The 27,959-nt window shown below is 33.4% G+C and overlaps 1 protein-coding gene across 3 annotated transcripts in view; it reads left to right on the top strand.

The window, feature by feature from the left end:
- ASCC3 (activating signal cointegrator 1 complex subunit 3) overlaps positions 1–27,959 on the top strand; it is a 264,382-nt gene that overhangs the window by 181,411 nt on the left and 55,012 nt on the right. For all 3 annotated transcript variants that reach the window (XM_051778158.1, XM_051778157.1, XM_051778159.1), the window contains exons 21-32: positions 659–884; positions 5,045–5,199; positions 8,895–8,993; positions 9,477–9,645; positions 11,501–11,721; positions 13,104–13,189; positions 14,596–14,762; positions 14,901–15,046; positions 15,164–15,284; positions 17,120–17,262; positions 26,864–27,001; positions 27,105–27,225. In XM_051778158.1, the coding sequence (XP_051634118.1) occupies positions 659–884; positions 5,045–5,199; positions 8,895–8,993; positions 9,477–9,645; positions 11,501–11,721; positions 13,104–13,189; positions 14,596–14,762; positions 14,901–15,046; positions 15,164–15,284; positions 17,120–17,262; positions 26,864–27,001; positions 27,105–27,225 (1,792 nt within the window). The remainder of the gene's footprint in view (positions 1–658; positions 885–5,044; positions 5,200–8,894; positions 8,994–9,476; positions 9,646–11,500; positions 11,722–13,103; positions 13,190–14,595; positions 14,763–14,900; positions 15,047–15,163; positions 15,285–17,119; positions 17,263–26,863; positions 27,002–27,104; positions 27,226–27,959) is intronic.

The raw sequence follows: 27,959 nt of genomic DNA, 5'->3' as shown, positions 1-27,959 counted from the left end.
ACAGCTTCATAATACAGCTTGAAAAGTTTATGAAAGGAATATCATAATTTAGGTTTTCAGGATAAGACTGACCTCATTCAAACTTATGTTAATAATTAGTTTTCCAAGCCCAAAGCAGATTAATACAGTTTAATTATACAATAGTCTCAGAACATGGTAACTTTTTTTTTTTAAAAGTCACTACTGTCAAGCTTCTGTGCAAATTGTGTGAAATTCAGTGTGAAATGGGATGCTGTTATGGAAGTATAACTGAAAAAACTCTAGAAGTTGAGTTTCCATATAAAGTGAGTTTGCAGGTGTATAATATTATATAGGGGGTACAGTAAATGAATTTGTTTCAAAAGCGATCGAGATGCAATAAATTGAAAACTCCATAATGTTGGCATAACCATGATCAAAATTCTCTGGCAGACCTGACACTACAACTTTAATTGGTTGCTGATGTTTCTTTTTGTAATTTCTAAAGGCAATCATGAGGTAGTTCTGCCACTAGACAGTGATGGAAAAAAATAGTTTTCAAACATGTTTGAAAGAAGTTTGGAAAGAAAAACTATTGTTACAGTTTGTCAAAGATGAGTCTATGGGATCCTTTTCATTTTACAAAGAATACTTGGGAGAATTACAACGGTTTTGCTTTTTTTTTTTTTTCACTTTCCAGAATGCAGCTCGTATTGTTCGAGCTCTTTTTGAGATTGCCCTTAGGAAACGTTGGCCTGCGATGACATATCGACTACTGAATCTCAGCAAAGTTATTGACAAGCGGCTGTGGGGCTGGGTCAGCCCTTTGAGGCAGTTCTCAGTGTTACCACCGTCAGTCCTGTCCAAGTTGGAAGAGAAGAATCTCACTATAGACAAGATGAAGGACATGAGAAAAGATGAAATAGGTGAGAAATCAGCAAGGCTGATCTGCTTAAACTGTTAGAAACCAGTGGGCAAGTTAGAACTAAGTCTGAGCCATTCATTAATCTGCCCACTCTGGTCTGGAAGCCATGTAGCCATGTGCCATACATCAGTATGGTATTATGTTCAATAAGGAAGGATTTTTTCCATCTCCTCAGCTTGTAGTATGGCACAGCTCTGAGGATAAGGCTAACCTATGTCCTGGTAATCACATAACACAGATGGAATGGAGATATATGTTGATAAGTATTTACATATATGTGTATATATTTATGTTGAGCTGTGCTTCCCTTTTTACCCACATTACATAATGCACTACTATAAAAAGCATTCTGTTTACTTTTGCCAGTTGGCACAATGTGGCCTGTTTTTTTTAGTGGAAATACTATTAATGTGAAAAAGAATAAAAACAGGCTATTATATCCAGGTATGCTGTCAGTAAATGGCCTTCTTCAGAAGGCATTAATTTTCATCATTCATGGAGAATTCATTGTCACTGGTGTCACTGCAGCAAAACTTTAATGGAATTTTTTAAAGGATTTTACAGTTCAGTAATGAGAACATCCACAAGCCTACTGATAGACATAGTGGCAATTTCTAGTAAGTGTATATAAACTGTTGTGCATAAACTACCCACCAGCTGGTTGAAGTTGAAAAAAACCCTCACTTGTAGTGTATTTCTTTTTCCTTAGTGTATTTCTTCTTATTTGGACTTTTTTTTGCACCTGTTATTGCCAAACTGTAAGAAACAAACATTTTTTGAAAAATCTAATTTTAGAATAAAAATACTATTTATACTCACTGCCTAGAAGTTGTCACCTCTGACTTAATATTTCTCTCATTTGCAAGAGAACTACATTCCTAGCTTAGGAGGCTTTGTTATGTGCCTAATTTAGGCTGGAAAAAAGTTAAATAAATATGTGAAAGTTTGCAGAATTAGAGGCTATGTCTTTATTTATAAATAAATTAAACCAAAAGACTATGGCAACTGTGCATTTTAATATACAGTAATTTTAAATGTATTAAAAACATAGCATTTTATTTGAAGCGCTAGTATTATCATACTTTTTTATTCAGAAGCATTCTAGCACTTCTTAATTTACATGTATTAATTTGTTGCGCATTTGTAAAGTCTTTTAGCACTTAGTATTCTTTTTCATTAATTGTATTAGTGGGTCTTTTCTTTTTCTTTTCTTTTCTTTTCTTTTCTTTTCTTTTCTTTTCTTTTCTTTTCTTTTCTTTTCTTTTCTTTTCTTTTCTTTTCTTTTCTTTTCTTTTCTTTTCTTTTCTTTTCTTTTCTTTTCTTTTCTTTTCTTTTCTTTTCTTTTCTTTTCTTTTCTTCTCTTTCTTTTCTTTTCTTCTCTTTCTTTTCTTTTCTTTTCTTCTCTTTCTTTTCTTTTCCTTCTCTTCTCTTCTCAAATCTTCTCTTCTCTTCTCTTCTCTTCTCTTCTCTTCTCAAATCTTCTCAAATCTTCTCAAATCTTCTCAAATCTTCTCAAATCTTCTCAAATCTTCTCAAATCTTCTCAAATCTTCTCTTCTCTTCTCTTCTCAAATCTTCTCTTCTCTTCTCTTCTCTTCTCTTCTCAAATCTTCTCAAATCTTCTCTTCTCTTCTCAAATCTTCTCAAATCTTCTCTTCTCAAATCTTCTCTTCTCTTTTCTCATCTTTTTTTTTAATGAGTCTTTCTCCCCATATCCACTCTTGAAGAAGAAAGAAATTTTGTGTTAAAATGCAAAACCAGTTTTGCTTCCTCCAGTGTAGTAGAACTAGTATTGACCAGATGAAAATGTATCTATATATACCTCCAGTTTGTCTAGTTTTGTTTTATAGTAACTTAGTCAGAAAGTAGATGAGACTTGGGAATTGACTGTGAAAATAGGTCATTGATGATTATATGTAATGATATTTCTTGTTCTTCAGCCTTATAAATATCAAAGCAAGTTGATCTGTGCATCTCTGTGAAGTCTAGATACTTGGCACACTTCCTCCTGTCTAGCCTCTCTGTCTGAGGGATGTGAAGGAAGTGCTTACCTGGCAGACACCTTATTTTTATTTTTAATTCAAGACCATGTTGAAATGAGAAAAGGTACAACTTCCAGGTGCTGCCTTGTTTTCTGATTCCATAGGACTAGTTTCAGTCTTTGTGTTTTTTCCTTTTATAATGTTTTTGTGACCTTGGAGATAGAATAACAAAGACAGGAGCTGGCTAACTCAGTCCATGGCTTAGCGGGAGATAAAAGTATCAGATGGGTGCCAGCCCTCCCAGTGAGCAAAAAGCATGTTGTGTGCACAGATCCAGTTTTCCAGTGTACCATGAATTGGTCAACACCAGTTTATGTGCTATTGCAGTGTAACCATGGAGTTTCCAGAAAGCCAGGAAATCACTGTGTTTATCTGAGATAAAGTCTTTTTTTTTTTTTTTCAAAATACAGATGACAATCATTGTAAATAAGCAAAATTTATCCTTTTTTTTAAACATGCCTATTTTCTTGAATAGTCAGCTTTTCTTCAGAAGGTTTTAATATTTCTTAAATACCATTGATGGTTTCTCATAATGTGACTATTTTAAAGAAAAAGGGGTGGGGGGAGGCAGCTAGGGGAAGAGAGTTTTATAATATTTTGTAGAAGTTGGGAGGGGAGCCTTATTTTCCCCTAGCAAGTAAGTGTAAAAGAAACCTCAGTGCTGTCCTGTACAAGCGTGGTTCACCTCACACATCATGATAAAGAAAGTGATTTTTGGCATGAAAAAGTGTACTTGCCTGCATGGGTTTATTGAGTCATATCTTTGCATATTTGTCATCTGCCTTTATTTAACCTGATTTCTGAACTTTTACCTCTAATTGCAAATGCTAGTCCATGTGCGAAAATGCTATCATATTGATATATTTTAATAACCTGCTGGAGTTTTACGAACTGGAAATTAAACTGATTAAATAACTGTTAAAACTGTTGTATTAAGGATTTGTTTCTTAAGCAAGATCACCATTCATTTCTTCAGAGTATAAACACCTGTGCGAAGCAGTATCTGCCAGTTTTTTAAATAAGAAAAACTGAAAAGTTAAAGTCAGGATCAATAGAAAAAAAATAGCAATTGCAAGATGCTATGCCCCTAAATTATTATTTTCTTTGCAAGAAAAAGGTTGTATAACCTTTTCACCTTGCACATAACACAAATAATAGGACTTCTTCTCCCTTTTTTTTTTTTTGAATTTGGTAAGTGTGCACATGGGTAAGTGTGGTTAAGGAACCACATAACAGAAAATAGTAGTAGCCATTGATAAGGTAGCTTTTAACAGGAAGTACTTATGACCATCACAATTAAAATCTAAAATATGCTCCAGATAATTGCATAAGCAATATCAGTGAAAAATGTAAAAAATTAAGCGTCTTTCCCTAAATAAGCTGGAAGGTGCAGTATTTTTCAGGAAACAAATCACTGCTACATGCTTTGTTTTATATTTAAAATGGAGAGCAAGGGAACAGAGATTTGAACTGTAAAATTCAAGTAGTACATTTTTCTTAATTAATATAATCTCTTTATTACCGTAGTTACCATGATGGGGATAGAAAATGAAAAAACATTGCAACATTTAGTTTTTCCTTTGTCTTGGTTACATACTGATATATTTGGAAAAATATATCAGCTGCTGTGAGATGTTTGCTCATGTGCATTTTTAACCTATTAACTACCTTTATTCAGTTTTATGAAGCATTCCGTCTGCCTTGAATCACTACACAGGCATTGTAGAAGTTCAACTGTGTGCCCTTCATTAAGTAAGAAGTCAGTATTCGTGCTTTAAAAAAGACCTATATGGCTTGGTAACAACCTGGTCAAAAAGTCAGTAATGGAGAGAGAAGTAGCTTGACATATGTTTTCAGTGTGAAGTCTTAATAGTTATTTTAACCCCTTAGTTATAGCCAGCAGGGGGGTTAATACTGATTTTTCTAGGCACTAAATTGCTAATTCAAGTTAAGTATTACAAAACATTCAGACATGCCAGGTCAAGAGAGTCAGACATTTACGCACCTAAGAGCAAAACAAGCAAGCAATAATACTTCTCTCTAAAAGCCTATTTGAAAGTCAGAGTTGTATTCTTTTTCCTGGAAATGCAAATTTGTTACACCTAATGTTTTCTTGGCAGGTCATATGCTGCATCATGTGAAGATTGGGTTAAAGGTAAAACAGTGTGTCCATCAAATACCCTCCATCATAATGGAAGCAACAATTCAGCCAATTACCCGCACAGTGCTCCGAGTTCGGCTGAACATCGCTCCCGACTTCACGTGGAATGACCAGGTAAAAAAAAGAGGAGGAGGAGGAGGAGGAGGAAGGACAGGAAGCATTAATTTAGCTTCAGTAAATGAGATGGTTACAGCTAGTCCATAGCTGTTTGGATAAGAAAAAAGATATTTATTTTAGCTAAAGAGCAAGTTTGATAATAGGAATTGAATGGCCTTTATGGCTTTTGTAGAAGAAGGCAGGCAAAGATCATCTTTTTATTTCTGTTAATTCTTACAGGATTGGGCTGTTTATAACATGTTGAGGCAAATGCTTATGCTGAATATTACCAGTAGCCACACACAGATTAGTTTTATGCCCAAAAAGGAGAAGGAAGGAAAAGGGAGACACGAGTGAGTCTCTGAACTATGAATGAATGGCAAACACATTCAAATAAAGCCTTGAAATGCAGTTCATGTATGCCAAGTTCTGCTGCTCTTTATGGCTTTACAAATGTACTTTCACAAATCCGTGCCTTTTTTTCTGTTGGGGACTTGTCTGACACAAAAGTTGAGAGGTATTTGGAGTTATATTCATCTGTATTTTATGGTGCAAAGTTATAAAAAAGGAGTTGTACTAGTTGCAGATTTAGATCTACCCTTTGATTCAGAAGCTATTCATTAGAAATAGATTTAACATGAATCTAAATTAAATATATGTGTCCACATGGGGGCATTGTATTGTTGCTGGTACTTCAGAAACTTCTACAGAAAAAAAAATCTTCTGAAACTTTCTACAGAAAAAAGATATCTCAATGAGTAAACATATTTTTCTTCTTTTATGCTTATGAGATTTACACTTAAGATAAATTATTTTGAAATGTGGATATTGTGTCTGTTCTTTGATTAAAAATTAATTTTAAAATTTCTTATATTACAAATTTACCTTAATCACAAGTAAATTAGAATTATTCCACAAACATTTAAATTATTTTAGAATTTTATTTTCCTGACCTAAATTTTATTTTTTTTTATTTTGGAAGTTTCACTAAATTGTCTTAGAAATGGGAGATTAACAATGAAAATATAGAACGTTTGATGTTGTTTGGCTGCCTGAAGTTATTACAGAAATATTTGAGTGAATTCCTACCATGAATTATAACATGGCATATTTTTTGCTTCCTTTTTTATATACAGTACTTCAGAAGGCAAAAAAGTCATTACTTTTTAGGATTGAAACAAATTTTTATTATTCAGTTTTTCATCCACTTTACCTGTAATCTGTTAAATACAAAAAAAATTACTGTTCTTCATATTAAACTTTATCTTAATAAAAGGTAATTTCTCAATCCCTTTTTAGATTTTTCTACAAAATCCAGGTTCCTCTGTATTTTTACAAGTTGAAAAGGGGTCCACACAGAATAATACTGTTATTTTGACTCTGAACTTCTAAAGTTATAGTAAAATTTTGTCAAAAGTCTATTTTCTGCTATAATCCCTTTACACAGTTTTTCTGACGGTTGCTTTGGAAACATCATGATTGTTTTATCAATTCAACTTAAGGAGCTGTTTTTATGTGAATTTGTATATTGGTACTCATAAAAACTTGGAAAACTTTTTTTCACTTTTTTATTTTTGTAACACAGCTGTTGATTTTCTTGTTTCTTTAGTAAATGAAACTTCTATCACAGTAAATAAATAAAGCTGTTAAATTTAATAGTCTCAGAAAATTAATAACTGTCTTAAATTTGACACTCTGAAACTGCTTTTCCATCATCACACAGTATTTTAGCAAGCTTTTCAGATGATATCTATAGAAACTTATAGGTATAGCTGTAATTGGTACAAAAGCTAGTTGCTAAAAAGTTCCATTCAAAAAATTGGAGTAATCAAATAAATGCAGAATATTAAAAAATTAAATACCATACTTGACTGAAATACCCTGCTTGGCTAACATTTCATGGTTTTAAGTTTGTTCCTTTATCTGAATACTTAGTTCTAGAATGATCTCATCACAAATTTTGCACTTGTTGTTACAAATGAAAAAAGATATGTTTTGGTAGTCATGAGATATGACATCATCTTGATCTTTAATGGCTTTAGTTTTCAGTGCTGGAAGCCCTTAAGTTCAGTAAATGCATGTGAGCAAGGCATATCCAGTGAAAAATTTTTATTCTTTTGTTAGGAGCAAAGGACTATAAACATGCCCAGGCAGAGCAATTAAGCCTTACTGCAGTCAGGTGTAGTCCAGCAGAAATACAGAATAATTCAACTGGTATTAATTAGCCAAGTCATATATTAGACATGCAGTTTTTAGGGTGATGGTTGTCCCAAATATTGGTATGTGTCAGTTCTTAAGAGCTCCCCAGAGTTCTCGAGAATCATTACTGGAGAGAATGTTGCGTTACCTGTGCCCAGATTGCCCTACAGTTTTTCCACGGGACTCTCCAAAATTAGAGTGCTATTACAGTTAATAATAAAATTTCTGAGCTTTGAACTTAATCACCTTCCTTAAATCTTCTTTCTTGTCTTCAATTCTCCTAAACCCTGATGAAATAATAGTCTCACTGCCGTTTTTCAAAATGTCACCTGCAGTAACCTGTGTCCTTTCAGTTTCACTGCTTCAGGTCCCAGTGAAGCTGCTAGTGAAATTTAAACGAATGAAAATGAATGTCCATCTGCTTCTCTATTGTGCAACTGTGGTAAAAAGGAGACAAAAGCACCTTGGTTCTATTCTTTGTACATATTTTTGTCTTCAAAAATCATTACGGACTGTTTTCCGACACATCCACAAGAACAAATTATGCTGAAAATAATGCATACTGTGTGAATCAATACCAAATTCCTGTAGTGTTATAATTGCCTTTAGAAGCAACTATGCACTTTGTCTTTTTTTTCTATTAAGTTCAGGAATAATTCCAACTTTTTTTTTCATCTTTTGATTTTGCAATTTATCACAGTCCTCATCAGAAACATCAGAAATCTATGTTCGCTTAATAGTATGTCTTCTGTACACTTGTACTATGCATTTTTCTTTATTTTCCTAGATATTTAAGTAAAATACTTGTTCATTGGCACAAGTTATTTATTCTGTTAAAGAAACAAAAAAAATCTTAAAAGAGAATCCCACCTAGCTATGATTTGTGGCTGGTATTGCAAAGTAAGGTACACAACAAAGCAAACAAAAATCTACGATGGAAAAAACTGTTGCCAGATGGCAGGAACATCATCAAGAGACAGCTCTATTTATGTTCTTCTCACTTCACCTGTAGCAACAACTACAATCTATAGCCTTCTGAATCCCCTTCCTGTATCTTTCTAGTAGAAAGAGGAGGAGAGAGGAGGAGAGAGGAATGTCACAGTTCAGTGTCCAGTGTTTCCTGAGAGAATGTTTTTGATCAAAAAATGAGCAGACAATAGCAAAAGACAATCCTCTATGCAGAATCCAAAGGCAGAAGTACAGGGAGGAATAAAGAGGAAGCATTCATAGGAGCCTAGAGGAAACTCTGGCAGTTCAGTCTATTTATAAACAGCTGAGGCACTACCTTCAGTTGCATTTGTATCATGTTCATTTACTTGATACCTACTTTAAGCAAACTCTTATTGAAACATAATCTTTAAGCAGACTGATCTAATTCAAAATGTTGTTTTGCGCTTTCTGTATTTCTGTATTCCTTTGTGAGCCTGTGTCATTTAGAAATATATCCAACATACCTAGCAAACCTAGAGAACCTTGTTACAACTAAAAGAAAGCTATCTTTTCTACTCTTAAAGGTACATGGCACTGTTGGAGAGCCCTGGTGGATTTGGGTAGAAGATCCTACTAATGATCACATTTATCATTCAGAGTATTTCATCATTCAAAAGAAACAGGTAACAGATTTTATTCAGAATCTCATAGCAAGACAAAAATAAAGTTAGTGAGATAAGGATTTGTAATGTCAAACAGTATTTTGACCCAAGCAGATTTTCAAATCAGTAGCAAAGCTTTCAGATTCAGAGGTACTAGATAAGCTTGGACTCCCACAACAATGTTTTCTAATCTCTAATGTCCCTTTTTTTCTTCCTTCTTTGCTGGGACAGTTATTTTCAGGTGAAAAAAAGAAAGATACCAGTGTTTTTTTCTGTTTAAGAAAAAGATGAAGAGACAGCCTTATTTTTGTCCTTTGAAGACCATGGAAGCAAAACACATTTCCAGTGGTGAAATATTTTGTAAAGATGTAAACATTTAGCACATGGAGGTGCACACATACTTTATTGGTTTGTGTTAGTATGCCTATGGAAGTGAGGCAAACTATGATTTTTCAAGTTACTGATTTTTCTGTGCAGTAATTATTCTCTACCTGTTTGCACTAGGTCATTACTAAAGAACCTCAACTGCTGGTGTTCACAATCCCAATTTTTGAACCTCTTCCTTCTCAATATTACATTCGAGCTGTGTCTGATAGATGGTTAGGAGCAGAGGCTGTATGTATCATAAATTTTCAACATTTGATTCTTCCCGAGAGACATCCACCCCACACAGGTAACTTCAAATTTGATCCTTTTGCTTTACTTAATATTGCTCATATTGATTTTTCTTATGTTAGTGCAATAAAACTCTTACTTCTGCTTCGCCAGAGAAGAATTTATGGAATTTCACTTTGTGATATTTCTTCTCCAGCTCTCTAAATTTTTCAGTTCCTGAACAAAAGGCAGCTCATTTAATCTCAGCATAATACCAGCCTTTTAGTTACTCCAGGTTCTCTATAAATCATAAGAAAATAGAATCTGTTATATAAAACTAAGTCAATCTCTGTGTTACAGTATGTCTTATCTTAGTGCTTGTAAGCATTACTTTTCTTCTGGACTAGTTAAAAATAATCTTGGGGTGTATTATAAATGGCATTCATCAAAGACAAAAGAAACAGTGCTAAAATTTTGAAAATAGGAAATATTTTACTGGTTTTGCTAAGATAAATTTATCATACTAAGCACTGTTACAGCAAAACACCACATTTCATCTCATCAAGTCGTGGCCTTCCCCTCCCCCTCTTTTTAACACTTGGCACAGAAGCATATGTTTGTGTTTTGCTTCTTTTTTTTTTGGGTACATAAATTGCTTTATACATTCATTGGGCCTGATGTCATTGTAAAACCTTTCCACTGCAATTACATTTGGCTCATCTAGCAGTCTGTGAAGTGATTGCCTTCAGAAATACTCACTTCTCATACGGTGTTGTCCTTTGGCATGCATAAATTCACATGTGTTTGTGAAGTGTTTAGCTATTGTTATACTGTACCTACAGTGTCTGGAAAAGCATGTGTAACCTTTTTATCTAATTGACTGATCACTGACTACTATTCAGAAGAAACAGAAAGATATTTACACATCACCAGTTATGGAGCCTCTAGGATTTATGGTAATTGATTTCAATTCCCATCTGGTTCCCACTCAACAATGAAGTACATAGAGGCCCTGCTAGGCAAAAAAAGGCTTCTTTCTCCTTGACTGAGCCCAAGAAATCACCATTTCAGTGGGAATGATAAAACAGCCATAAGGTATCAGTGAAAAACATGTGAAGAATATTAGGCATCATTGCCTCAGTAGATTTTATGACTCCCATATCATACCTTAATGCGAAGCACCCTGAAAAGACAGGGAGACCTCCAGCCACAAAAAAAAAAATCAAACCAAACTTCAAAGCAAGCATCTGCATAGCAGAATCACTGCAGTCTCCTTAATTTGGTAGAATTCCAAATCCAATCTGGTTATATATATCATCTTCCAAATTCCAGAGTCTCTAATTGTTTGGATAGCAGATGCCCTCAAGATATATTGAGAATCATATATTGAAAAGCTGTTTGTTTATTTATTAAGATTATGTCTTTAATTACATGTTTAAAGAATTAGATGCAAAATTTAGTTGTACTCATCTGATTTGTATTACTCCATCAACTTGGAAACTCCAAAGAATCCTTCCTTCCTTAATAGATTTTTTCCTTGACCTTGAAATACTCCACATTCTGTTATCATAAGACCTGGACATACATATAATCTAATACAGTGAGTTTAGAACTTACTACAAGTAACTAGTAAAGGTAAAAAGAAAACAGCTATAAGAAAAAGATTGATCTCTGCAAATAGCTGGTTCACAGCTATCAGAGTACTTAAAACAGTACTTGCAGAAATATTTCAGAGCTATAAAAACAACTTTTCATTATTCTTCATCAAAGTGAACAATTACCAAAATATGGACTCTGTGTCATATGAGATATTAAGTAAAACATTTTCCAGTGTAAGTTGTTTTGCACTAAATTACTGGTTAATATATTTATCTTCATAGTAAGCAATGTTATGTCATGGCATATCTTGTCTTACAATTATTTTGTGGTTATAGAGCTTCTAGATCTTCAGCCTTTGCCTGTTACAGCCTTGGGACATCCAGAATATGAAGTCCTGTACAAATTCACACACTTCAATCCTATCCAGACACAGATATTTCATACCCTTTATCACACAGACTGCAATGTTCTTCTTGGAGCACCTACAGGTTCTGGAAAAACTGTTGCGGCTGAATTAGCCATCTTTAGAGTTTTTAACAAGTATCCCACATCAAAGGTTTGTAAAATAGGTTTATTAGACTGATTTTGTATTACCATGTTTTCAGCAATACAAAAGTCTAGAAAAATACTATGGGAAACTGAATTTTAATGTCTCCAATTTATATCTGTCTGGATATAAAATGGCATTTCATTATGTACATTGTACTTTTATTTCAATTTTTTATTTTAATCAGTGTACTACTAGAGTTAAATCTACAAACATGACATACAGGCATGCTGGATTTCCTTTTCTTCCTTACTTAACTGCATTTCCTGCTTTAATCTCCTTCTGCTAGCAGTAGTACTGTTTTATTAATTCCCTTCCATGTGAAAACAACTAGCCCAGTCTCTCTTTTATTTAAACAAATAAGTTGCAATTAATTCCTACAAGCCAATTTTCTGTTACAGCTTGCCCCAGTGCTTTAAATTTCCTAAAAGCCGAACAACTCAAAGTTGTTTTCAAAGTGAATATATATCTGTTTCTTGAATATATATCTGTTTCTTGACTTAGCTATCTTGTCTTAGTTAACCACATTTTAACTTTAAAGTCTTTGGGAAAGATCTTTGTATCTGAGTGTAAGATTTAAGAGAGAATAAACTTTAAGTTAACAGAAATTGTGTACATAAATACCTTCATCATCTTTGAAATTTCAATATCTTCATGTAATTAGTTAGTCCAAGTGAGGTAAAAAAAACCACTCATACACTTTCAGAATATCTGTGAGACATACAAAATAGCCAGTTCTTAAAGGAATATATATTTTGGTTTTATTAAAGCTGAAAACATGGCTATACATTTTAAAGAATGTATGTGAATTCTTCATGAGCAGTTTCTGCATGTTCAAAAGCTTCAGAATTTTTGACCATAAATCTGTAAGTATTGTTTGTACATGTGAGAGTATTCCCCTCTGCACTGCAGGTTTCTTTGAGAAAAAAAAGTGACATTTAGCTTAAAATAATCAGCTTTTTTATTTAACTGGTAATGTTTTAATAATTTAATGACATAACTAGAAATTGGGTAAGATATTGCGTGCTGGAAATTCAAATTATTTCTGTTCTAGAATGTTAACTTGCTGATTTTATAGTCCTGGCAAGAAAAAAAGACATTATTTATATAAGTGGTGTTTTATTTTAAATTATATGATAAATATTTCAATTTCAAGAAATTATTCTTTATCTTAATTTTTTTGCTTATTAATGTCTCAGGAAACAAAACCATTTTTTCAAGCATTATGCTTGTTTTAAATATAATCCCGTTAAAGGTCATTTAAGGAACTCAGGCCTTATTCATTTTATAGATTATGAGTATGTTCAAATCTAGCAAATATTATATGTTGTAGGTACTCTGTAATAAAGGTTTCTTGTTTAACTTCTGGTTTTGTGACATTTCTTTCACAGGCAGTGTATATTGCACCCTTAAAAGCACTCGTCCGTGAACGAATTGAGGACTGGAAAGTTAGGATTGAAGAAAAACTTGGTAAAAAGTATGTTTCTCCTTACCTAATCAGAGAAATGAGAAGCAAAAGAACAGCCCGTCAAGTATGAATAAAATCTACAGAATACTTATGAGTATTTCAATATAGGTTTCGATTATACACTGTCCTTCAAATTTCTAGTACTTAAAAAGCACTGTCAGTAGTCATTGTAGTGATAGCAAAATCAAAACTAAGAAAGGGATACTGAGCTATTTGCATTCTCCTTACTTGCCAGTATAACAAATATGAAGCTGAGATTTCACTCTACAATATCCTTGGAAATTGAAAACGTAACTCAAAATAAGCTTTCATTAGAAACCTCAGATCTAAGGAACATACAGGACTTGCATGGACTGTGTAATAGTAATCTTACTATGTCTTTCATATATAAATTATTATAATTTTATTGCTTGGTTACTTTAATTTCTTGATGATCTTCTCAGGTGTTGTTCAGCCATTACTTTATGATCTGTGAGGCATATCAGTCATGGTGATGGTTTTGCAAAATTATAGTTTTCTGAATTAAAATTATTATCCATAGGATGCATTATTTATGGCCTTTGTGTTTTCTACATATAGCTTTTTTCCTAAGTTAAGCTCAAAGCACACCACAAGTTTCATGAGAAAGAAGTGCTACTGTGTGTACGTGAAATTACCAGTGATATTCCTGTTATTATTGTAGCAAAGAGTTAAAATATTTTCAGGTAATATTTCCTTTTAGAAATTTACAATTACTTGTGACTTAAATTTCGAACAGAAGATACACATTACTGTGTAATGTGTACTTTTTATTCAACTGGATGTAGAATGTGTCATTGAAATATCAAAAATTCATTCTAATGGATCCATCTAAAATGATGGATCATCATAAATGCCGTTTGTAGAAAACATAATGAGGCAAGCAATTGGAAAAACTCTGCTAATCTTCCCAAAAACTGATCTCAGGATAATTTCTGCACCAGTCTTAATGGTCCTTCACCAACACATGCAATACACGCTGCAGTTTAGCTTGGTTTTTCAAACCAGAGATCTATGCAGAACAGCAGGCAGCAACTTGGTAGCTTTCTAGAAAGCTCTCATCCTGGATATGACAGGATGTTATGATTCACATTGTATCATACTAATATAACGTTATCTTCATTTCGAAAAACTAACCATAGATGGGTTGGGACTCATATTCATTCTCTTCTTTTTATAGGGTTTTGCTAAGGAATGGTATTTGGTATTTATATGGTATTTGCTAGGGAAACAGAGAGACAAGTTTATTTACTTAATTTCAGAAATCCTATTAAATGTATTTGATGAGAAACAAAATCGCTTCACTCTTTAAAGAATTTAAGTTTAGGAGTAAATATTTGAACATTAAGATGTTTTAAAGCTTTGCAAAGCCAAGCCACCATCTTTCTTGATTACAGGGTTGTAGAGTTGACAGGAGATGTGACTCCTGATATGAGAGCCATTGCCCAAGCTGACCTGATCGTTACTACCCCAGAGAAGTGGGATGGTGTCAGCAGAAGCTGGCAGAACAGAAGCTATGTTCAGAAAGTTGCCATTCTTATCATAGATGAGATCCATCTTCTGGGTGAGCACGTTTTGTTATTTTTAATGAGAATTGTTGCTAAATTTGAACAAGCGTTTTGGTATTTATAATGTGAATGTACTTTTTGACATCTGAAGCTTTTCTTTTTCTCTATTTTTCAATGCAATTTTCATTTACTAGGGGATGAGAGAGGCCCAGTATTGGAAGTCATTGTGTCTCGAACAAACTTTATCTCGTCGCACACAGAGAAGCCTGTAAGAGTAGTTGGTTTATCCACTGCTTTAGCAAATGCCAGAGACCTTGCTGATTGGCTAAACATTAATCAGGTATGAAAAAAAGTTCTAGAAGAGAGATATATATTTGTCTTGCAGAAAAACAAAATAACAATTTATAAGCTAATTCAATGTTAAACTTGAAAAAAAAAAAAAAATGTTCTCTTGTAGATGGGTCTGTTCAACTTCCGACCATCAGTACGTCCTGTTCCTCTGGAGGTGCACATTCAGGGCTTCCCTGGCCAGCATTACTGTCCTCGCATGGCTAGCATGAACAAACCTGCATTTCAGGGTAAGCAACAAGTTCCTAGACCTTTTCCTTCTTTCTGTAAAAGAAAAAAAAACTTTACACAGTTCATTTGCAGCACATTTGCAACATGTGTTACTGTATGTACTCTTGGCATGTATTGGGGGAATCTGCTCTGCTAATGGCCCAAAGCTATTTGTCTGAAACATAAAGTGTACTGCAAATGCAACATGTAACAGAAGAATGTAGTGTATTTAAAACAGAAGAATAAAATTAGTGCTAGTGAAGGGGAAATAAAATGTGTTTTCTCTTAGTGTTTGACACCATAAAGAAACATTTGTATAAAAATATTTGAAATTTAGAAAGTAATAAAACCATTCATATTATTAATCTGCTGAGGTATTTTCATATGGACCGCTGTATGTAAGCATTAAAAAAATTGTGAACAGAAGTTGCAAGTCAGGCTAACCTCCTATAATTCTAGTTTCAAAGCAATAACCATAAAATTCAGAATTTCTAGTGCATCCAGATATGCTTCTGTTTCCAATTTTTTATTCTTAACCAATCTGGCAAGCAGGATAGATTTAGGGAAAACTCTCGTATTTTATTTGAACATGTTTCGGTTTGGTTACATAAGGAATATTTATTATATCAATTAAAAATAACCTCCAAAATAAATTTTGTAATGTGAACTGCTGTTGATTGTGAGGTGACATTTGTGAGGTGACTTTTTAGCTGCTTTAATTAGGCTTATGACAGAAGCAAAGTATTGATTGTGGACTAGAGACCAATCTTGACAGCTCAGATTATTTACACCTCCACAAGAGCATTGTACAAAAACACTAATGAACAATAAATCTGTCTTGGGCTGTTCTGCCACACCTGTTCCTAAAGCAACAAAAATCCATTAGATGTTGGGCTTTTAAAATATATAGATATATTGACATGTATAGTTGTGAGATATAAATACACATGAATTATCCTATTTCAATAATTTCACAACTGCATAGTGTGTGTATATGCAGGAGCACATGCTGGGTAGTATTGATGAACTGGGGAACAATATGTGGAGATGGATAGTGGGAAATAGTTTTCAGAAATTAACAATACATAAATTTAATTGCTAGAATGAGAATTATATGAGAAAACACACAAATGGATTATAAGTGACTTAGAGTATTTGAAAATTCTAGGTACACCTGTTCATTCTTCTGTGCTTGTTGATGCTAGAAAATCTGTAGAAATATGATTTATTGAAGGCTCTGTTCTCCACTTGTTTGACATGATACAGTCAAGGTTATTTTAGCATTTTCATGGCAATACTTATTCCTGGGACCATAAAAATTTGCTTGCAACCTCAAACTTCTCCATAATGGGCTGAGCAAGAAAATGCTTTTTTAAAAAGTTCTAAAACATAATTGGTTTAAATATGTCAGACTAATTAGTAAACACAGAAAAAAAAGGTCGGGCAAAAAGTAAGTTTTTGACTTTGATGGCACTTTATCTGAGACAACATACTCCAATAGTGTAGAAAAAAACATTAACGTATTTATTACACTGAGATAGAGAAATTCACAAGCTTTGAAGTCTAGAAAGCTTCTCTGGGTTTTGTGGTGTTATGTTGGGTTTTTTTCCTAACCAATTCTCTTAATTAGCTTACAATGATCACTGAAGTGTCAGGGCATTTAACTCAGACTCAGCTAAGCATAATTTTATGGTCTTTGGTTCAGAGGTGGTATATGCTCATCTAAGACAAAGTATACATGTATACCTGTATGTCATCTTCAGAGAGGTCTGTCATCTATCTACATATTGTAAAGGGAAATTCTTAATTTTTGTCTTTAAAGGGCCTAATTCTCGAGTTCTGTTTTCCTCAACAGCAATTCGGAGTCATTCTCCAGCCAAGCCTGTTCTTATTTTTGTGTCGTCCAGACGTCAGACAAGGCTTACTGCCTTAGATCTGATAGCTTTCCTAGCCACTGAGGATGATCCCAAACAGTGGCTGAAGATGGATGAAAGAGAGGTAGAATCTTTTTACCTTTATTATTACTGCTTTGCTTCTATTTTATTGATGTTTGTTTGAAAAAAATCTTTCTAAAACAAGAGTCGTTTGAGGGTAGATCCTGAAAGAGCTGTGCATATGCTAAATTTCATATGTATTAAAAGTAGTGTCACCGTTAAGATTATATAAGCGTCTGTGCAAGAGCTGAACTTCAGAACACGAACTCTTTTATCTTTGTTTTTTCCTGTGTATCTCTTATTAATGCTAGTTCCATTGTCCCAGACAACATATATCACATGGTATAAGTCTGATACAAAGATAAGATAAAGACTAGAAGAAAGAGGGCTAGTGTTCTCTAAAGTTTACAGCTGGACATCTGTAACATATAGATATTAAGCTGGAATTTAAACCAAATCTCTTTCAGTGTTTTAGGAGAAAAATCATCCTTCTCATAAAATGCATTATGTATATGCATACATATCTGTGTGAATATATGTATATATGTATATACATGCATCTGTCCATCTATATTCATACATATATAGATAGATATACTGCAGAGTGAATCATTTAATAATGATTTTGTCTTGCATATCAATTAAATAAATTGATGACATAAAAAAAGTTAAGAAAGCTTCTGCCAATAGCTTTTTTATAAGAACATAAATATTGCAAAGTTTTTGTTCTTTTTCAAACAGTATAATTAATTACATTTTCTCGTATTGTTTGTTCAAAAAGTCATTACTTTGTCTATTACAAAACATGGGTGATGATGAAATGATAACTATTCAATATTCTCTTTTATCTGCATTTTTCAAACGGTATACCATACTATATTTGATCCACTCAGTTTGGCACCTGCTCTGAATACAGTATTATTGGTTTCCTTCTCAATTGATGGTCCTGATTATAGTATATCATTGCTTCAAAACAGGTTTTTTTGGTTAATATTCAGATTTTCTAGATTTTGAAAATTAGCTTTTTCTAATGGTAGCAAATCTTCTACTAGGAATTTCTGTGATAATTTAGGGCTAAAACACAGCAAAATGCAGGAATCATAAATAGAAGATTTAAACTGATTACTGTATGAATATTTTTGTATCGACAGTTTTATGAATGGTTATACAATTGTATACCAACTTTATGTGCCAAAAAGTATAGGTTACTAAATTAAGTGTTTGTGTTTGTTTGCTTTTTGCAAAAAAAATAAAATGTGATTTTTTCAGAGATAAAGCACAACATCTGTATCCTTCCTGTTTTGGATGGATTTTAAAATAGAAAATGGCTGTCTTGGATGATAAACCACTAGTACTAAAGCACATCTCATCTGATGCTGCTTTTCTAGCTGTATAACCTCTATTTAGTGTTTTCTTGAGCCTAACAGAAACATTTCATATCCAAATTATTACTATTTAGTTGAGTACTCTAGTAGCTTGTGCTGGTTTACTGCAGTAATCTCACCTACAATTAGAATATGCAATGTGCTTTCCCTAAATGACTTACATTAGTATGAATAGTTTCCCCATGTCCTGGGAGCCACTACTATCCTGAAAAGAACTGTAACTGAAACTTCTTCACTTGCTGGAAAAGGCTTTTCTATTAAGAGTCTTTGAATTTCATGTTTCAGAATAAGGTTTTGAAATAGGAGCCAACAAGGACAAGCGGACTTTGCATTTATTAGTTTAATGACATTTGCATATGATTTGTATTTGAATTAATAAGCTGAGTGTTTGGAGCATAAGATACCTACCAAGTTACTCAGTTCTGATTACGTAAATGTAAAAGACAGAGGATTAGTTGTTATATCTTACCACTATTATGCAGAACACAATTCTGTTTGAAGTACCCACAATTTCAAGTGGACATTTCTTTAGGTAATTATGGAACTAGTTTGTAGTTTTGTATTTTAAATGAGAATGATTAGCCTGAGTTTCATGTGACATTGAAGCACAGGACAAAACTATAGCAGTGCTACATATATAGCGTATATCCTGCCTAATTCTTTATCCATAATAATTTAATTTTTTTTTATATTTAAAAATTTTAACTCCAAGTTATATTACGGTCAGACTTAGACTAGGTGAAACAGACAAAATTCTCTCCTGTTGCTATAACATTTTAAAGTATGAAAAACAGAACTAGCAAATACTTTATAGTAGGTATTCCATGTCTTAATCCCTTGCCCAAATATTTCAAGTTTCTCAATTCCATATGGGATAAAAACAGACCAGTTAAAACTAAATTGTTGTTGCCTTTAAACAAATTTTTTTCATGTCCATCTTTCACATTTGTTTTTTTGCCAACCACTGTTTTTTAGAGGAACTTACAGACAAATTACTTTATTTTCACAATATTTGTAATTGTTAATTGTGAAGTATGTTGAGATGTAAGAGGTTTTTTCATGGGTGTATACAAAGTTAACAAGCTTTACAACAGACCTTGGCACTTTTTCTTCAGTCAGCCTTATCCATATAATTTTGGCTGACATAAGATTTTTGAGAACTCATTCATTAGTTTTGTTCAATGATGTAATTGGTTTTGCTACACAGTGGCTTAAAGTTAGGCTATGTTTGTATTAGCTTCCCAGTGGGTGGACTTCATAAGGCTTCTTAGAATGTTGTAAACAATACCATACATAATAACGTCTAGAGGACTGATATTGAGGTAGACACAGATTCTTACAGCCATTAAAAGTGTTTCTTCTGTGTTACCCTACCTGGCAGCTTTTCTGTGATGGTATCAGAGAGATTCAGACCTTGTGGGGAAGAGACTGGAGAAGGGCAGAGACCGATACTGGGTCTTTGTTACCTTAGCTGTTACCAGTATTGGATCTTTGTTTATCATCATCTTTGTTTGCCATCATCTTAGCTTCCCTCATCTTCTCTGTAGAGGTTCTCCTTGTAGTGGTAGTGCCAAACCAGGCTCTCATTTGCAGCTTGTGACCAATTCAGTTCACAAAACTCCAGACTGCTGCTTTCACAGTGCTCTCAGATAACAGGCAAATCCACCTCCATCTCTGCTACTCTGCTCCAAGTTTCAAATTCAGAGAATATATCAATCAGTTATATTTCAAATTACATGAACTTGCATGAAACTTCTGCAATACATATTTGTATATATAAGTGACATACAGAAACAAGCCTTCAACCACTGCCACCAAAGCAGGTAACAGCATGCCTGGATCATGGAGGAATCATAAAAGATGTTCTTTCCCTCAAAGGAGTCCGTAGTCTTAACAGGTGCAACTGAATTATAGTCGAGAAGGAATTTTGTTATATATCCATCTACTGAAAAATATATGTTATAGGCAGCTCCGTTAGGTTTTGGGGTTGGTTCTTCCTGGATGCTGTCCTGGAATTTGATGGCTGGTGTGCAGTTTCTGGCTCATATCCATTGTATTATTAAGAAAGTTGAAAGGTATTCGGAAGGTTGAGACAGCAGTCGGTCTTCATAATACTGAGCAGTACTTGATGAAAATTGCTGTTTCCAGTACTGATCAGTTTTCCAGTTCCACTGGACCTGTTGCTGCACTACAAAAGTTAGATTTGTTTAATATATTCTATGCAACTAAGTTTCAGGTGATGTGCATGTTTTTTGTGAATAAATGTCTTCCCAAGTACCTCAGGTACTATATATACCTTAGTCGGACCAAGGAAGCTTCCAGTGATGTTGCAATACCCTACTTGCCAGGATTTGTAGATGATACTTCAAAACTCTTTCCGACATTTTCCAACTGCACATGCAGACACTCTTCGGGATTTAAGGGAGACTGCCACAGTTTGACCAGAGTGTAAGTGGGCAGTCTCTTGAAGAAGAAAGAATAGTTACCTATCTTAAAACCTTAGAAATGCTTTTAATTTTTCTGTAAGGTTCATTGTCAATACATGCTTATTCCATGTCGAGCTCATTCCAAAATGAGCTCTCTATCCCTCTTACAATATGCAGCAGAGTTTATTTTTCACCAAAGAGTGAAGAAGCAGCAACAGAAGCTGCCTTCCTTGCCACCCACAGTAGTAGCAAGGACTCTTCATTAGACATCACTCTCTAAAGATTGTTTTGGTTATACTTATGAGGCACAGATGCATCATGACAGAAATGTGAATGGGCAGTTCATCTCAAAGAGAAGACTTTACCTGTAAGTAGAGTAGTTCTTCATTTCTTTTTCTTGTTCATTGATGCCAAGATGCCCATGGAAAAAGAAAACCTTATGCTTACCTTGCTTTTTTGTATAATCATTAGATGATATTTAAATACACATATCCTTGCTAAAATTCTAATTTGCAGTTGTCAGCCAGGACTGTCATGTTCAAGCTTGTGACCCATAACTTATCTTGTTAAAAGGGACGATAGCTCAGATTATGCTTTTGGAAACAGACAGTGCCACCAGTTTATAATGGTAAGCTTGAGTAAGATGAGTTATACTGTTCTTGTTCTACATTAGGGGCTGACTAAAGAGGAACAAGTCCTTCTCTGTCAGAAATTGCATCTACATCTGTGGTGGTGGAAAATGTTGCAATCTTTTTACAACATAATTTATTAGAATCAAGTTTTCAGTTTATTTATTTTTCTCTAATGTTTTTACAGCTTTTTGTTTTAACCCAAAACAAAAGTACAAAGTAGTATTTATGGTTTATTGTTTGAAGTTAGAATGCAGTTCTCAGCAGCAGACAAGCAGGGTGTTTTCTTATTTATTTGGTGGGGTTCTTTTAAAAATTTATTTCCTGTCCAGATACTTGGGGGTTTATTTATTTATTTATTTTTAGTATTTACAGTACAAGGAGGGAGAAAAAATGTATCAATGTATATAGTTTTAACTTTAACCACAATGATTTTTGCATTCTGCTTTGTGCATCATTTTGCCATCTGCATCCTGTTAAGACTGTTCTTTATGAAACCTCTAGAAATAACCAATATCCTCTAGCACAAGCATACCTACAATAATATTGAATAGCATCCATATCAGGCAATAGTTAGCTTCCACTGAATTCAAGAGCCCTTGAATGAAGGAGATTCATTGACTCCAAAAGAATGAATCAGACCCATACTGATTTTGCCATTTTAGTCATGTGAGTGTGTAAACATGTGTGCACTACTTATGGATTTGTATATGTGTTTGTACACTATGTGGATATATGCATAGACATATGCATGAAAGTGAATTAAATTTTACCAATAGTTCTGGTTTGCATTGCTAATAAAACAAACAAACCAAGCCAAAACCAACAAAAAAATCCCAAGAATTGTTGGAAAGAAAAAAGATGACTTCTCGTTCTCTGACCTTTAAATCAAATAACCTGTTATCTCCATGTTAATGTTCTGAGGTAATGTTGTGCTGTAAAACAGGAATAGAAGAATCTGGTCTGTGTAACTTGTGTCATTGCTGTCATTTAGATTAGACTTTCAGTGTTAATTGTTTTAATATATTATTATGTTTTAATGTATTATTATGAAGTATTAATATATGTTTTAATAGTATATCTCAACTGTTTCAACCTTATTTGAAAATGTTTCTTCAGTAATCTTATTTGAGTTGGTTTAGGCATCTTGTTCTGTGTGGGAGAGTTCTGAAGTATAAGCCAACTCTTCATCAAAAATAATTTTCTAAGATGTTATTTTTTTCTGCATTTAAAGATCAGGAGGGTACCCAAGAATGATTTCTAAATGTTTCACTCATTATACAAGTTCAACTTCCTTCTACAAGATGTTGGTTTTATGACACAAAAGTGTGTCATAAAAATTAACATTTAGTTATAACAAGGAGATGTTTTTATTTCACTTAACATCTGTAGCAGATGTGAAATATGTAATTATTTTTGTAAAAGACTTCATAACTTTCACGATTCCTTTGTTTGGCACATCTTTCTTCTATTGGGCATTTTAGACAATTGATAAGCATTATTCAGTGGCATATGGTCTGAGTCTGACGTGCTTTGAAAAGAGTAGAGAGTACTAATAATGAGAATTCTGTGAAAATGGGAAAACCAGCACAACAGATATGCTTTGAGAAAGTATGGGTTTTTAGCATCTTGAAACAATATATCACACTCAAAGGGACAGAATTGGGCTGCACAATCTGTTAGCTCATTCTTGTCCAATCTGGTCTCCTCCTTTCTTTTGGAGCCAGCATTGTCATCAACTTGCTGAATTATACTCTGACTGGAATGTATTTCAGGCACAGGGTAATGTATCTGCTTAAATGGAATCCTATCTTTCTACAAAAGCTTTTTAAGTATAATAAATTTAAAATATATAAAAAAAAGTTCTATTAGCTTAAAGTAAATGGTTCAACAGTTTACATATGTGCAGGAACAAAGAAAATGACTACTTAGTAGTTTGAGAAAAATCTAGCTTGTTCAGAAATTAGAATAGAAAATATGGAAATATAGTTTACTTTTTAGAATAGATATTTTGCAATGGTACTAGAGTCCCGAATTGGTTTTCAAATGGTTTTTTTATTAAAAGGCAGATTCCTTATCAACCTAATATTAGGAACACAGGAAATATTTTTGGTTTTTTATCAAAAAAATCTGTGAAGGATAGCAAAACCTTTCAGCGTGGGCCCAATCCTACCTGTCCTGGAGTCCAGGGAAAAATCCCTCCTTGCATTAAGTTCCCTGCATTGGTGTTGTACGGGGGAGGGGGGGGTATGTCAGTACTGTGCATATTTCCTTATGTTATTTTTATATACTTATTTTCTGTTATTAAAGTATATTTTCTTCACCCTTCTATGAGTAAAACAACATTACAGTTGTTTTCAGAAAAATAAATAATAATTTAGTTATAAGAATGCAGAAATATTAGATTGGTTTTAAAATCACAGTGCTTTGTCTGTTTCTGGTTAATGAACCTATTAATTGTGCCATTATTTCCTAATAGAAAGTTATAATGTTCTTACACTGCATTGACCTAAGATAGTTATATTTTTAAATAAATTGTCCTGAGAATTTTAAGCCTTGGATTGTGCCTATGGGTAAAAGAGTTATGTTTATTACAATGATTTATATGAAAGTAAGGGGTCAGCTAAAAATGACTAGGATTCCCTGCTGCTAAAATGACAGGATCGTAGTACATGCGCCAGCTCTCCTGCTAAGGGTTCTTTAGTTTTCCTGTGGTAAATTATACTGCTTTGCAGGTATGACTAACAGCACCACAGGCCACCGCTGTAATACAAGTCAGAGGGGAAAAAAATAACCACCACTGATTGTAAAAGCAAGAAGAACATCTCTGAATAAATTCCCAGCAGTGTGAATTTAGGATGTTTTATGCTGGCAACTATATGGCAAAGAGGCTTATCTCAGGTTCTGTACTGAAAATTACTCACACTGTAAAACTGCATGTGCTGAAGGAGCAGTCTAATCACTATAGACTAATCCAAATCAGCTAATTTGATCCCCGTACTGCTCTAGAGGAAAAGGGAGTTTAGATTCATTATTTTCCCAATATCACATTCTGCTGATGTGAATAATGGAATAAATGTCATTGGAATTGGTTTCTTCCATTACATTAAAGACATAACTATCATGAGGTGCTGATTCTTGACGGGGAGAAGAAAAATTAATTCAGCAATCTTTTACCAATTTTTGAATGCAGAAATTGAGTAAAATGTAAATGTATTCTTCTTGTTCTGTTTTGTTTATTTTTCAGATATTTACCAGTTTTGTTTTCTATTTTTTCATCTTAATATCCTGCCAAATATATACATATAGCTATTATTTCTCAAAGTATCTCTTTAGACATGGGGAGCCTATGCAGTACTAGTACCACTCCATAAATCCATAGCACAGAAAACATTAATGAGTTTGATAATATTTTTAGTATTTTATGTTGATGGTCATAATTGTAGAGAAAATGGTGTATGTGTTCTCATTAGCTGTTTTTTAGTCTTAGAAGCAAAACTCTTTAGAATGGGTCATAATTCATGTTGTCCACACTGCAGTCACATGTCTACATGTTGACTAGAGAAATCAAAGGTTTGCTGATTGTATCTTGATAGATAAACTTTATCCTTTAACATATCCTCCTTTCATTCAGCTCTTTACTCTCTTCAAAGTTTAAGAGCTTCCATTGACAGGTCAAATTGATTGATCTGTCAAAACTTGAACGTGTTTTTTTTTTCAGTTGGGTTCTCTGTTACTTCCACTTCTTTGTGGTTCTGTTAGTCAATACTGCTTCAACAAATAGACTTTTTAAATGCTGTGTAATTTGCTCTTCCTAACAAAATTGATTGATTTACAAAATCCATATTGTTTGTTCATTTTTTTGTTTTAAAATCCTCAGTATGGACTGTTGTATTCTCCACCTTTTTTATACCTCTTAAGGATTCTTTGTATAATAGTAGTATCATCTTACATGAGTTTAGATATATGAATAATCTTATTCACATTAGGGTCTGAGAATTATAAAACCCAGGAAATATTTAGAGAGGGTACGGTTTTAAACATCAGAAGTGCAACACCTCAGAGTCCAAAGTAGAAATGAAGATATCACTGCAGTCAAGCAAGTATCATATTTTGGTACTTTGGGATACTCAGTCTGAGATGAGACTGAACACTGTGTCCAAATTTTTCAGTTACCCTGACTAATTTGTTCTGCACTGCTATTTTTTCTCTAACCATGACTATACCTCCTATGTTAACCATGAATGATGCTGCCCATAAGTATGCAATATCATCATGCCACTGCTGGTGGCACCAGGAAACCACTAATAAGAGCATAAATTTTAAAGTTCCTGGCTATAATTAAATTAAAATCACATAAAATAATAAACGACCTTAGAAATAAAACAATAAAAGGAATATTGAGGGATAAAATCACTAAACAAGACAGTTTTGTTCATTATTACTGAGAGGCTTTTCACAGAGGTCATCTACAGAAATAAATAAGTTTATTATCAAATTTACTACTTAAAAATGTAGGCAAAAAAGATAGTTAAAACAATAGTACTTAAAATGATTCCAGGTAGTCATCGACATGAGGTTTGAAAAATTAGAAATAAAAATAGCTCTTGTCTGGACTTCTAAAAGTTTTAAATGAATGCAATAAATGCTGGGTTTCACTACAAGGTTTGAGTCTATAAATTACAAACTCATACTCAAAAAAAATCAAAATTAATTTACATTTCAGCATGTGAAAAAAAACCTTTCTTGTGAATAATAACTGCAAAATTATCAAACTGAAGAACTATGTCTGTCTTTTCAAAGGCATTAAAGAGAGCCAAATTTATTATGTTACTGGTTGCAGGGATTTGCTATGTTTTTATACCAGTTCTAACCCCTTTGATACTAGGGATTGCATTAAACAAACACAGAACAGAATGCACAGCATTTGCCAGACCTGTCAAGATATTTTCAGCATTTTCATTTCCTTGTCTGTGTTACTTAGCATGTCAGTAAAGTCATGTGCATTTCCTATTCCCCCCTTATCATTAATATAAGTATTTTTTTAGACTAAAACCAGACTTTTCAGAGACTGAAGAAGGCTCTGTTTTCCTGTTTGTATAAAGAGCACTGAGCAAATTATCCTTGCTGAAAAAAAAAAAAAGGAAAAAAATAACAACAATCCTAAAAGTTTAAAATTTCTGGGTAATCTGTTTTAAAACATGAAATTATTCTTTCTGTTACAGATGAATGACGTTATAGTGACAGTTAGAGATTCAAATCTGAAGCTGACACTTGCTTTTGGAATAGGCATGCACCATGCAGGTCTGCATGAAAGGGACAGAAAAACTGTGGAAGAACTGTTTGTGAACTGCAAAATCCAGGTATATGTGTTCTTTTTGAATCCTACCATAATGAGTTTTACATGGAATTTTAAAAGTTGGCTTTTTGTTACATAGACTTCATTAATCTTTCTTTCTGTCTTAGGTTCTTATTGCCACAAGCACATTAGCTTGGGGTGTAAATTTTCCAGCTCATTTAGTAATTGTTAAAGGAACAGAATACTATGATGGAAAAACAAGGCGTTACGTGGATTATCCCATTACAGGTACTGACATAAATTATGGAAATGTTCCTATGTTGAAATGTATTTTAATCATGTCCAAATGATCTGAATTGTTTAGTAACTGATCACTGAAAATACCTAATCTGGATACAAACTAGGAGAGATGAGGAAAAGATTTCTTTGTTTAATGCAGTTGTAAGAGAACTCTTAAGATTTTATGTAATAATGAAAATGTTTCTGTTTTGCAAATCTTTTTAATGCTAAATTCCTTTAATGTGTATCATCCAAAATAGACATTAAACAATTAAAGAGACAATTTAGCTATGTAGTTAGTTATATAAAAGGAAGTCTTCATGCCTGTAATTTTTTTTTTCATTTTTTAAACCTTTTCTAAATAGAAACAAATTTCCAACCATAAACTTGGCCATGGTTTAAAACACAACAGTTGAATCACACATGTATGAGAAAATAAAGTGTTTACATAGTCACTTGACAGTAAATGAAGAACCTTAACTAGTCTAGTATGTTCACTGATGTAACGAATACTTCAAAAATAAGCAGCTAAATTAAATATTTGAATTTTGATCTTGACACAGACTTTTATTGCTTTCTGGCTCTGGTAAATTCATGTTCTGCAGCGTTTTCAACCAGCCTTAGAAAGTTAACCATGGAAGAACTTCTTTCAGAGTTCAGACAGGGAGAATATTTGTCTGGATGGTACTAAGCTTGAAGAATGAGGACAAGCTAAATTTATTCCAGGTTTCCTGTTCTGTTTC

Source organism: Manacus candei, unplaced genomic scaffold (assembly GCF_025592945.1).
Source record: "Manacus candei isolate 608988 ecotype Guabito, Panama unplaced genomic scaffold, ASM2559294v1 h1tg000011l, whole genome shotgun sequence".
In the NCBI taxonomy this organism is placed as follows: domain Eukaryota; kingdom Metazoa; phylum Chordata; class Aves; order Passeriformes; family Pipridae; genus Manacus; species Manacus candei.
Note: the sequence above shows the minus strand (reverse complement) of the source record. Positions and strands in the feature narration are given on the sequence as shown.